Below are 13,338 nucleotides of genomic sequence, written 5' to 3'. Positions count from 1 at the left end.
GCTATTATTTATATTGAAATCACCTTTCTCCCTTACAATTGAAATTGATCCAGAGATGTTACTGAAACATTAAGTATAATTTCATATCACTTATTAAAACCAAAAATTACAAAACAGACTTGAATTTATAGTTATAAGCTACACGAAATAGCAAAAGTGGTGAACTTTTAGCACCGTAACTCGGGATAATAATATTAACCCCAACTGCCAACAGTAATAAATTATAGCGCTTAACGTCACGCGACATTTTGGTTTTTGCCATACGCCCTACTCCTCACAAATGACAGTTTGCAACAGAAATTAATTTCTTTTACGTCATGGCAGTCGGCAGACTAGTTATTCGGAATATTTTGTCAGCTTATGTAGAAAAATTATTTTATATCTATAAACCTTACAAAATAATGTTATACAGAACGAGTGTATTGTACCTGCTATTCTTATATTTATTATTCTTCATTATATCCAACTTTTCATTTCAATTTATAATTTTTCTAAATTTTAGCTACATTATTTTTATTGATATACATCTAAGTTATTACATTCATTATATTTTAATATATTGTATATCAATACAAGTGCAAATTGTGCAATATTGCATGTTAATGACTGCGTGTTTATAATCTAAAAACTGTTTTCTTTATCTAAACTTTTTATAGGTGAATACAGATAAATAGTTACTTTATTTATACTTTCTGTAATGCATAAAATATTTATTCATATAAAAATTATGTTGGTTTACCTGAAGTCAATGAACTCAGTAAAAAAATAAAAATAAACATTCAAATTTAATAAGTTTTTAAATTATACTTGATAAAAATAATTGAAATATATTTACAGGGTAATGAGTGATAAAGTGTACTCTGTTTCTTAGAAAACCTCGGTATAGGAAGATTTAATAATAGTTTTAAATACATTATAACTAAATCTTTATTGTTAGTTTATAAAATATCTAGTTCGTAAATAGAATAATAATTAGTTGAAGTATGTATATATGGATTCATTCAATACATTAACTGAAAGTACCTGTAATTCTATAGAATAACTATTATAGTTATTTTATAGAATTACTGAATAGTGAATTTTATAAATTATACAATATTATAAATGGTCTGTTAGCTAGACACAAAATCTACCGAACACTTTTCAATAAAATTTATATCATTATACTTCTCGAGACTTGGAGGGATTTTATAGCATATTTTTTTAACCCCTATACTCAATAGGTAGGTAAAAATAGCTCACACATAATTTTTGTTCAGATCACAAAAATGTACATATTATATTTTTGTTATAATTAGTAGAAATATGGCATATACAGGCTGATTTTTTACAAATATAATTTTTTTTTATCTTTGGCATGGGCAATGTCAAGCGGAACAGTTAATATTACATACAAATTTCTATGAGTATTTTTATAATGCTTAGATTTTTATTTCGTCATTAATGAATGCGAAAAATAATTCATATATAAAATGCACTAATTTGTAACTAAATTGAACTCAATATTTTAGATTCTGAACGAAGTGATGAATGTATTGATTTTACAATGATGTGTGTTTTCTTTTTTTTTTTGTGTCTGTGTACAGCATAACTAGTCGAAATAATGCTTCAATTTCAAACTTCGGGGGTGGTTTCCGATGTAAAAGTGAATATCCTTGGTACATTATAGAGGTCAAAAGTAAACATTTTCTAACAATTTTCAAAAAAATCGAGAAAAACAAAATTTTTTTATATGGTTATAATTCAAAAACTAATCACTATCTTACTTAATCAATACTTGAAAATTTCATCAAATGTTTATGTTAGTGATATCTATATACAGTTTAATTTTCAAAAATTTTTGATTTATTTATAGATCACTGAAATTTTCGATTTCGAAGTGTCGGTATAAAAATGTTGGATGACCAAAAAAATTTGAAAATTTAATACAAGGTTCCTTATAAGTTTTTTTATTGTAGCTAAAAAAAAATTAAAAATCGTTAGTCACAACTTTTTTTTATAAGCGTTTATAGTTCAAATTTTTACGAAATCTGTCGAAAACGCGAAAATTTGCAAGTAATTTTGAAGTTGAAAAATCGTAAAATTTTTTGTGTTTATAACTATGGATTTCTGAAATACAACACTAAGTTTTCCATAAGTTTTCCTTCAAGTAGCTATAGAGAAAACTCGAAGCATCATTATACGAAAAATTTTAGGTGCGTTTGAATTTTAAATTTTTACGAAATAGCGTAACGATAACGATTTATCCTCAAACGATTTTAAACATTTGATATTATTCAAAAAGTATAAGTCGTAGATACTTGACAATTTTACCAGTTATTTAAATTGGCATTTTCTTTACATGATTTAATTTTCAAAATATTTTATATTTTGACATTTTTTGAGATATTTATAGATAAATGAATTTTTCAATTTTTCTGAAATTTATTTTTTTGAAGTGTCAATAAAATTTTTTTGGCCCCATCAAAATACTTGAAACTTTAATACAAAGTTTCTCATAAGTTATTCTTATAGTGATTAAAAAATTATAATAATATATAGGCACAATTTTTTTTTAATTAGCATTTGAAGTTCAAATATTGACTTAATACGTAAAAATTACGACAATGTTCAAATTATCTTAGATAGAAATTCATAAAAGTTTTTCTTTTTAAATCTAAGATTTGAAAATTTTTAATAATCTATAATATATCCTAGACAGATAAACCGTCTCCGTTCAGAATCGTTTTTCGTATACAATGATACCTATCATTGAATTCAAATTTAACCTATACCCTAGTCAGAGGTCCACCCCACCCTCTACTGTACAGCAGAGCGACATCCACTTACCCGCTTTTTTTCATATATAAATAATTATTTTATATTAAGAAATTAACTATTCTTAATCAAAGATTATGTAGAACACGAGTGCCACAGCGATTGGAGTTGCGAAAGGCACAATATGAAAAATAATAAGAAGAGTAGAAAAAGAAATTACCTATAATCACCTACATTAATAAATATTAAGATGTGAGCCGCGTAATATTAAAAACCACTGGTATAGAATAATAAGTTCTTGGATACAATTTCTAGTATAATGGTATGAAATTTAATTTGAATGTACTTGAACTAAAGCAAAAACTTAGATTGTAAAATATTGGATTTTTATTGTAATACATAATATACAGATAAAATTCATACACATCCTTCCCGTAGGCCAAAGTATGATGTATGAACTACAACCACAACCATCTGATACATATAATGCTTCGCCTCCTTAAAACCACCTAAACTATTATTTCTTACTAGGTATAAACACTTTTTCTTTATCTTAGTTTTATTACCACATTTTAGATTCTGAGCGGAGCGATAAATATGTATTGATTTTACAATGCTGTGTTTTTTTTTTATGTCTATGTACACGATAATTGTCAAAATAATGCTTCGATTTTCAACTTCAGTAGATTTTCCGGTTGGAAAGTGTATCTGTTAGTGCATTGGGAATCTCAAATTTTGAAATCTCCAGTAGTTTTCAAAAGCACCGGAAAAAAACAAAAAAAATTGAGGAAAAACAGGAAATTTTACACAAAATCAATTTTTGATATTGATGTAACTCGAAAACAAATTACAGTACCTAGACACATGAAATTTTCTATGAATGTTTGTACTGGCATTTTCTAAACTTGATAAAATTTTCAAAATATTTCAAATCTTTTTAAGTTATTTATAGACATTTGTAATTTTCGATCTTTTAGATTTTTTTTTATAAATGACATAACATTTTTTTTTTTGGATTATAAAGCTAGAAAATATTAAAAATACATAACGTGCCTATGTTATTATTATAAATAATAAAATATAAGTTCAAATGTTGACAAAATTTATTTAATTGAAAATTTACAAATTCTTTAGTTGTTGAATACTTATTAAATATTTAAATTGTATAGCTAAGGATTGAAAATTTTAAACAAGGTTCCACACGTAAGTAGTTAATTCTGCTGCAAAAAAATCTAAAAACTATACAAACATAGTTTTTTCATAGTTATTTTAAGTTCAAATTGGGATAAAATTATATATTAAACAACCAAGAAAAACAATTATAGTTGTATTGTTGTAATTTAAAAACATTATTAGTAAGTACTTAAAATGTTTTGAGTATACTTTATATTTTAATTGTACTCGTAATAATTAATGTTGTTAATGACTTACATTAATACTTTATAAAAAATTGTATGTACGAGGTGTGATCAAAAAATACCGGGACTAAAATTATATCTGCGCTAAAAATAATCGAATGGGGAATATACACACATCAAATAAAAATAGAGATAACACTCAATTACGTTATTCAAGCCGTGAGTTAATATTAACTGTTAGTAATGAACGAAAATTCATTGAAATCAGATACTTTTATTGTGTGTGCCGTTTTTGTCATGTCGAATAAACTCGAGCAGCGTGTTTGCATTAAATTTTGCGTTAAACTCGATAAATCAGCGACTGAAACTTTTGAAATGATTAAAAAAGCATTTGAAGATGAAGCGATGAGCAGGTCTAAAACATTTGAATGGCATAAAAGGTTTATTGAGGGTCGTGAAGACATTAATGATGACTCTCGTGCTGGACGACCTTCAACATCAAGAAATGTGGAAATGGTGGCAAAAGTACGAAAAATTATTCGATCAGATCGACGAATGACGATAAGAGAACTTTCTACTGAGTGTAACATTTCTTTTGGATCATGTCAAACTATTTTGACTGAAGATTTAGGCATGAGACGAGTCTGTGCAAAAATGGTCCCAAAATTGTTGTCTCAAGATCAAAAAAATCATCGAATTGAAGTTTGTCAAAATTTGAAAGAACGAACACGAAATGACCCAGGGTTCATTAAAAATGTAATAACTGGTGATGAAACTTGGGTCTATGGTTATGACATAGAAACTAAACGACAGTCATCACAATGGAAATCAGTAACTTCACCAAGACCCAAAAAAGCTCGACAAGTTCGTTCTAACGTGAAGACCATGTTGATTACTTTTTTCGATATTAAAGGCCTTATTTATTACGAATTTGTTCCAACTGGTCAAACGGTTAATCAGACTTACTACAAAGAAGTTTTAATTAAATTACGAGAAAAAATCCGTAAGAAACGTCCAGATCAATTCCAAAATCGATCGTGGTTGTTACACCACGACAACGCGCCTGCTCATTCTGCCTTATCAATCCGTGAGTTTCTAGCTGATAAACAAATTCCAGTTGTACCTCATCCCCCTTACTCGCCAGACCTCGCCCCTTGTGATTTTTTTTTATTTCCAAAAATTAAAACTGACCTCAAAGGACAAAGATTTGATGATATTGAAACAATAAAAAAGAATGCGGTGGATCAACTCAAACAACTTAAAGTTGAAGACTTCCAACACTGCTTCAAAAAGTGGCAGGAGAGATGGGACAAGTGTATAACATCGGGCGGTGAATACTTTGAAGGAGACTAATATTTGAAATATTATTTGTACATTTAAATAAATGAAAAAAAAAAAATCCCGGTATTTTTTGATCACACCTCGTATTATAAATGACTGAGTGAGTAGAGTACATAATGAACCTGATTTGATTACTTTTGAATTTATTTTATAGTTAGCAACATTTATTTTTAAAATAATAGCAATATAATTAATATAGTATAAAACTATAAAATATCCTAGACTGACAAACTATCTCCGCTCAGAATCGTTTTTGTATACAATAATATTATATCATTGATTCAAATTTAATATCATCCATTACAGTAACCTATTTGTAAAGTACTGTACAGCAGAGCGAGCGACATGCACTTACCTGCTTGTTTACATTTATGTTATAATTTCAATAACTTGTATACATCATATCAACAACTATGTAACTGCTGATTGGGGTTATTTAATAAATAAATAAACGATTACAAATATATAATGCAAGTATCCAATTTACTTCTTATCAGTCAACGATCTGTTTAAAATGGAACATAAAAAACTAGATTTCATATATATTCTCAAATTGCCATTATGTTATAACATAGTGGGCTAATTCTTCAACATTTATTTTAGTATTATCAACAAAATATTAATGATTAACACAAAAGTGGATTAAGGATACTACTTTTAAATAAATTTAATTTCCCTTAAATATTTTCAAAATTTTTCCAAATTCAAACATAGTCATTACATATTTTATGATAATATCAAACAAATTAAAATTGCCATTTACACATATATATAATTATATTTTCAGATATTAATGGCTTTGATAAACCTAATCATATTTGATGTATTATTATTTATTAACAATGAATATTTTACTTAACTTTAAACTATAAACACTAAAACAGTAGAACCAACAAATAAAATAAAGAATGTTCAAAATTAATTTTAAATATCCATCACTAAACTTAACTACAGTAATCAATAATTGTACATTCTTGATAATGCATTTAAATAGAAATTAGATTGAAGATTAGAATATTACAGAGGTAATTATATCATAAATAGTCAATGAATGTAATGGATTTAAAGTAATATGTACATAAAAAATATTTTACTATAGTATAATGGTAAGTAATGATTAATAAGTCAAACTGGAGTCTGGAATACTCCCCCTTAAAAATTTAAACAATAGAGTAACATTGCTCAACATTAAATTGTTGAAATAATCACTAAACATAAAAATAATTACTAGCATTTAATACACACTTTGATCAACAACACTATAAAAATTCATTGTATACAATAAACACTTCAATTTGAAGTATAAATAAGCAACTTTAAAATAATTATTATTATTCATGAGTATACCTGTACCTAAGTATATTATATTAAACTCTGCTTAATCTGCTTTATCTTATATAATAATAAAAAAATCTTCCAATTTTTACTGTTACAAAAAAAAAACTATATACAATTACAATGTGCACAGAAACTAAGTTAGTTAATAAAACTAACTTACCTTTAATTCTTCTTGTTTTTTATAAGCTTCAGCCATTAATAATTTTCGGTCTTGTTCACTTAACGGTGGTTCACGACTCGGTGGTCCAGAACCTGTCTTAGTAATTTTCAACACAACTTTTGTTTTTTCATTGCGCCCCAAATAGTCTTTCATTTTTTTATTTGGTTCTCGTACTAACTCGCGGCCAGAAAACCAAAGTTGAGCTACATTAGGTGCAATCACCTAAATAGAAAGTTTAATAACATAATTACCTATTGAAATAATATTTAAAACGAATCAAAATAATACTCTCTAAATTACAAAAACTAAAACTGAAGTAATGTAACTAAGCGTAAAAAATTGTTTTTTAACCTCTTTTGATGCATGGGTTCCAGTAAGATCTTCATTGTTTTCAATTTCAAGTCTTATGTTATCGTGTGGTGGTAAATTCATCGGATAAACAATCATAATAGCGCCTCTAAGTATATCAAGAGCTTCTTGAACTTTCTTTTGAGTTAATGGAATCTGAGACTGAACCAATTTCTATAAAACACACATAATTTAGAAAAGTAGGTAAATAGTAAAAAATTGTATTGTGATAATAATTACTTTAGACACACAAGCCTTGACCTCTTCAATTGTTTTGGTCAACACATTTTGCATTTTTTCATTAGGTTGTTTTCCATTTCGGCGTCCAACTGGGTCTTTGTTAAATGAGTAACCACCACTTGGTATACATTTTTCACCCCATTTATCGACCAATTTAAGTTCAACAACTTGTTCATCAGTTAATCCCATTATTTCAGGTGGCAACAATGTACCATGTTTTTTGAGTTCTTCCATTTCTAATGAAAAAACAATAAGCAATCAAGTTATTAAAAATAATATTGATGATAAAATTAAACAAGCAAACACAATGTTCTTAATTATAAGTTAATAATTACCACTACAGATTCTGGAAATTTTCAAACGGCCGTTATAGATTGAAGTAATATTCAATGTACATTCATCAACAGGAGTTTCCAACGATGCTTCATACAAAAATTGACTGTCGTCACCATACTTAACATGAATTAAAACCATTTTATAATATTCAACAGTACTACCTATAAAAATAACCACAAATAAAAAAAACATTAAAAAACCATCAATAGGTACCTAATACTAAAAATAAATTAATTTAAATTTTAAATAGGTGTGTCAAAATATCTTATAAATCTTACCAAAAACCCAATAATTATTTGTACCTTAACATTTATTAAAACTAATTCAGACATTCCAGAAAATAATTGAAGTTAAAATTTAATTATTACAATAAGATTATGAAGGAATTAAATTAATTGTGTTTATAAAATATGAACAAATAAATGTTGTGAAATATTTTATTCAATATGACCGGATTAAGATATAATGCAACATCACTCACACTAAAATTACATTTAAATTAAGAAAAATAATCCAATTAAGAATCATTATTAGTTAGGTAATAATTAAGTGCATAAAAGTAAACAATATAAGTGTATCTTCACATAATATACCTATTATAAGTAATAGTCTGTATTTTATTATTTCATTAACAGATTGTAAGTTGTTTTATTTGCATGTTTTTATGAATAAATAAATTCAATAAAATGTGTATTTGTAAACACTTATTCTAATTAAATAGAATGCAAATTATTTTTTTTACACCCATGAACCATAATAATCACAAGTACAATACATTATTTATTTCTCATTTTTAATTTATTAACCAAAATCATCTCAATTTCTTCAATTTCAATAGTCCATCAAACAAATAAATTAAATTTATCGCATAAATAAATAATGGTATTAAACAAAAATAGGATCTCATATTATAATAAAATTGTACCTACAAGGTTTGTCAACAAGCAATCATTAACATGAATGATTATTTTTTCAATGAGTGGAAACCTCAACAATTAATAATGATCAAGTAAATCTACAGATTGAATAGAATATTTTTTCACAGACTTATAGCAACCAATTTTCACATTTGTATTGTTTAATTTTTTTATTTTTTTATAATAATATACTAACCCAATCAATTGCTTTAGATTATCCTATATATTTTTCACAAATACCTATTCTATTAATTACATATTATAAATGGTCAATAATGTTACATGTGTATCACAAAACTACGTTCTGGAGTTCACATAAACAATATCATTTTGGTGAGCTTACCGATGCTGTAAAAGTGTAAAGTTTATGTTCTCAGAAGAAACTAAGATAACTAGTTTTATACTGTCCAGACCTCGTCGTGTAGGGTGATTAAAGACGAACACACTTGACGTTATAAATTATAATGGCGTGGAGCCGCCAAACAAAGGGTACAATTAAAAAACAAACAAAATGCGATTTCCTTTGTTCGTAATAATTTTCCAGGACCTTATTGAAATATATACACAAACAATGTTAGCGCGTTATCAAAATACAACTCAAACCGGGTGCCATGGCAACTGCGGTACAAATGTACAATACCATAATATTATTATTATGATAGGTACAGTAACCAACGACTATGGACGGAAGACGGAACACATAATATAAAATCGCCGCCGTCTCACCTGTGTCGTTTTGTAATATTATTTGTTTTTATACCCTCTACATAATGTTATATAAACTCGCCCACTCGCTCTTTCTCTCTAAACCGTGTGTATAGTGTGTTGTTCACCATCCAGTCAAACGGTATTTCACATACGTTTTTACAGATCACGTCAAATATCAATAAATATATCGTTGTTTTTAGTTGCCACCGTACATATTATAGCTGTTTAGTAGCTGTTATAGATTCCTCGAATTAACTCGACATCCGATCTTTATATGATACGTACTTTAGTACTTACATGAAACTTTTTGAACACCTTTTACCACCGTCAGTTCACACTCATTACAGGTGATGACACGTGAATACAAACGATGATAATATTATACATTTAATGCAAGCGTGAAAACATTTATTTTTATGAATATAATATTTGATCTACGCCGTTGAATTGATGTTTAATCGTATTTTTTTAACCGATTTAAATAAATAGCAATATTGGCATAGGACTAAAGGAGGAGGACAAGTCTGTCTCAGATATTATACATACATCAAAAAATCGTTATGATCGTGCAAACAATTACCATTAGATTCGTCATTTTATTTCAAAAATAGACTTAATAAATGTGATCAGACTTCTTTAAAATTAAAACAATATTTTTTAGTCAGACATCGGACAGCACCCCATATTACTCTATGGTACAATATACCAACAATATTATTCATAAACAGATTAATATCAAAATGGAAACTTTTTTTCAAAGTCTTGAAATGTGTGATGTGCATTAATTTATAATAAATTATTCCACCATAGACCAATAAACTATATAAATATAACTATGACTTACAAGTTAGTAGTTACTGCGTCTATACGTCTATGAATTTCTATTTTGAATTTCAGAATACTGATAAAATGATAACTCCTTTATTTTGTTATCATTAATTTATAATCATTATGATAACAATTATCGTGTCAAATTCTCAATACTCTATTATTTAGTATTTACATTCTACCTTGCATAGTTGCATTTAACATTGTATAATATTTATTATTTACATATTCATTCAAAAAGCTAAAACTGTAATTACAAATATCTAAATTTTAATGATCTTCGCCTATGTAGTTTTTTAATTGTTTGATATAATTTTTCTAATCGTTAAAATTTGATATCTATGTAGTATATTTAAACCTTGTAATTAATACAATGCTTCAATGATGGACTCAGTGGTAAGTTATAATACAATACATGTTAATGTCATTATTATTTAAAAATTTCAGGTAAAATTGGTGCTATTTAATAAAATTGCTTAAAGTATTTCAAAGGAAGTTTTTACTTAAATGGTCAATATGACAATATCTAATAATGAGAAAAAAAGTTCCTTTCAGTAATGGTGATGTCAATGTTTGCTGTACTAATTTTGAAAATTTGTATTCTTCAATTTGGGATATTCTAGATCTTTTACATTCATTAAGCCTGAAATTTTATTTTTAGTGGCAAAAACTTAGTTATGAATTATTTTTAAAATTATTAATATTCTTTAAAAATTATTTTTTATTATTTAGATGATGGAAGAAGACCTTCAATTAGGAGTCCAAACAATAGATGAAAACTCTAAAACACTGCGACAGCATATAATTGATCATATTGTATTAAAAGCTTTAAATAGTGATTTTAAAAGTCAACAGAAGGACCAATCAGAGTTTTCACTTGAAGAAAGACGAAAAATTGCTGAGGACATTTTAAATGATAGTCACTCAAAGTTTTTATACATCTTTGGTGAATATTTAATAGAAGACCACTTAGAATACTTTAAATCTGGAAATTATGAAATACATTTTCATCTACACAGATTAAGCCGATTAATAAATTCTAAAAAAGTATAATATGGCATACCATACTTTATAGAAAATATTAAACACTAAATTACTGTTGATGATATTAACTTATAATTGTATATTTTAGGTTATTTGTAAAAATCGACGTTATCAAGCTATGCTTGAACTTCTTAAAGGGGATTACTTTAGTGATAATGAGATGCGAAATAGAGAACCTTTACTTTGGGAACAACTGATTGGTCAATACCTATCTGAAGACGAAAAATTTAACTATGATAATCAAAATTTAGCACAAAATTCGTAATTATGCCACAACACTATTTACATTTATTTATATATTTACAATATTTATTTAATCAATTTGTTTTAGGTTAACTGAAGTTTTATTTGAGCAAATTGATCGTGACAGTAGAGATGATTTAAGGCGGAAACAACAAATAGAGGAAATTCATGAAGTAGATGAAGAAGATGATAAATATGATAGTGATGATGATGATGATAAGTCAAATAAACCATCTACAACTATGGAAGTTCATAAGCCTTCAGCATTTTGGGGCGAATATAGTAAACCAAAAATTGAAACAGTAAAGATTGGCAAACGTCGATGGAAAGAAGATCATTTCCTCAATCAAGAACAGTGTAATAATAAAGAACTAAATGAAAAAGAAAAACTCCTTTTATCAAATGAATTTAAATCTCATATGATTCACAAATTCCTTAGTGGCGAAGAAGATTATGATTACAAGTATGAATTTAAAGTTGTATCTATAATGTAGGTAATTTTGATTTATTCATTTTTCTTTTTGTATAGCAATGTAGATAATAATCCAGAATATGATAACTTACACATTAAGTCCATCGATGAAGAAGACAAATACTTTGATTCAGAAAGTCCTATTGAAGAAATACCTGTTGAAAAAGATAACAGTGATATAGAGCATCCTATAGAAAGTGATGATGAAGAAGATGAATTAGATACCTATATGAATATGCTAAAAAAAAATGAAATTACTGATAGTGTTGAAAATAAATTTAAAAATTTATAAAATACTAAAGCTCTTATTATATATTTTAACTTTTCATTAAGAAATTTAAAATATAATTATTTTTTTCACATCATAAAATGGTGTTTTAATAAAAATCCTTATTTTAAATGTAGTAATTTTCTTTAAAAAAAAAAATTATCAAATATAATATATCTAAATCTAATATTATCTATGATTAAAATGATTTTCAGTTTAACAAAGATAAATAAACGAACATTACTACATTTATAAATCAGTTAAAATAAAATGCATTAAAAGTTGTTTATAGTAATACTGATTACAACAATTTAAATTTCAAATTGTTATAATAACCATTATACGTTTTTTGTTATGCTATTGTTATTCAAAAAATATTAACTATAGAAACTGTCTGAAACATAACAGTATTACACTATAGCATAAATAATCATTTTCTATACGCTATTAGTCAATCTACTTTATGATAGCTGTTAAATAAACAAATAACTTATAGCATTTTATATGCACATATTTATAAAAATTATCTTCAGAGATAGGTACTCGTTTTACAAATGTAAAACATTGCAAAAACTGTTTTGCGTGAAAAAGAACCACTCAATCTGTAATCCAAGCTAAGAAACCAAATTTTCACATCATAAAGAGGAGAATAATTATTATTACTGTGCAACATTATTTTTAATTTTTCAGTATCACAAATACAAAAAAAGTTCTTATTGTTTAAGGATTCATTATTTTTGGTCTTTTCAAACTTTAATAATTTTTTTTAGTTCTGATATCAAAAAAATAAAAACAATGTTGCACTGTAAATATACTCCTCTTTATAGTGTGAAAATGTAATAACTTAGCTTGGATTATAGCTTGAATGGTTCTTTCCCATGCAAAACAGTTTTTGAAATTACATTTGTAAGATGGAGAGTCGGAGACAACACACGTGGGTGTAGCGTCCTCTCAATAACATGTTGACATGTTGTACTCGA

At 26.5% G+C, this 13,338-nt stretch overlaps 2 protein-coding genes across 3 annotated transcripts; one reads left to right on the top strand and one right to left on the bottom strand.

Moving 5' to 3' along the window:
- Positions 1–5,918: 5,918 nt before the first annotated feature.
- LOC107169678 (cilia- and flagella-associated protein 298) lies at positions 5,919–9,395 on the bottom strand. Of its 2 annotated transcripts, XM_015519499.2 has the most exons (6): positions 9,139–9,395; positions 7,878–8,039; positions 7,543–7,778; positions 7,306–7,476; positions 6,955–7,176; positions 5,919–6,882 (listed from the first exon to the last, which is right to left on the bottom strand). In XM_015519499.2, exons 2-6 carry the CDS (start codon positions 8,014–8,016, stop codon positions 6,880–6,882), a joined length of 771 nt encoding a protein of 256 aa, XP_015374985.2. In that variant the 5' UTR covers positions 8,017–8,039; positions 9,139–9,395; the 3' UTR covers positions 5,919–6,879. The 2 variants fall into 2 exon arrangements, with proteins under 2 accessions (XP_015374985.2, XP_015374979.2); XM_015519493.2 differs by having other exon boundaries at positions 5,919–7,176; positions 9,139–9,394.
- A 1,081-nt stretch (positions 9,396–10,476) lies between these two features.
- Positions 10,477–12,460, top strand: LOC107169679 (coiled-coil domain-containing protein 97). Its single transcript, XM_015519500.2, has 5 exons — positions 10,477–10,727; positions 11,064–11,378; positions 11,464–11,636; positions 11,707–12,081; positions 12,148–12,460. Exons 1-5 carry the CDS (start codon positions 10,713–10,715, stop codon positions 12,380–12,382), a joined length of 1,113 nt encoding a protein of 370 aa, XP_015374986.1. The 5' UTR covers positions 10,477–10,712; the 3' UTR covers positions 12,383–12,460.
- The last annotated feature ends 878 nt before the right edge of the window (positions 12,461–13,338 follow it).

The sequence above is a fragment of the Diuraphis noxia genome, unplaced genomic scaffold, assembly GCF_037042655.1.
Source record: "Diuraphis noxia isolate RWA-SAM2 unplaced genomic scaffold, SU_Dnox_SAM2 contig0004, whole genome shotgun sequence".
Taxonomy (NCBI): Eukaryota; Metazoa; Arthropoda; class Insecta; order Hemiptera; family Aphididae; genus Diuraphis; species Diuraphis noxia.
Note: the sequence above shows the minus strand (reverse complement) of the source record. Positions and strands in the feature narration are given on the sequence as shown.

Excerpts from the sequence above, each read along its gene's own strand:
- LOC107169679 (XM_015519500.2), top strand. Across the intron at positions 11,637-11,706 it reads CAAAATTTAGCACAAAATTC|GTTAACTGAAGTTTTATTTG; the intron begins GTAATTATGCCA and ends AATTTGTTTTAG. Across the intron at positions 12,082-12,147 it reads GAAGAAGATTATGATTACAA|CAATGTAGATAATAATCCAG; the intron begins GTATGAATTTAA and ends CTTTTTGTATAG.
- LOC107169678 (XM_015519493.2), bottom strand. The coding sequence starts at position 8,016 with ATGGTTTTAATTCATGTTAAGTATGGTGACGACAGTCAATTTTTGTAT. Across the intron at positions 7,477-7,542 it reads TCAAGGCTTGTGTGTCTAAA|AAATTGGTTCAGTCTCAGAT; the intron begins GTAATTATTATC and ends TGTGTTTTATAG. Across the intron at positions 7,177-7,305 it reads GAACCCATGCATCAAAAGAG|GTGATTGCACCTAATGTAGC; the intron begins GTTAAAAAACAA and ends CTTTCTATTTAG.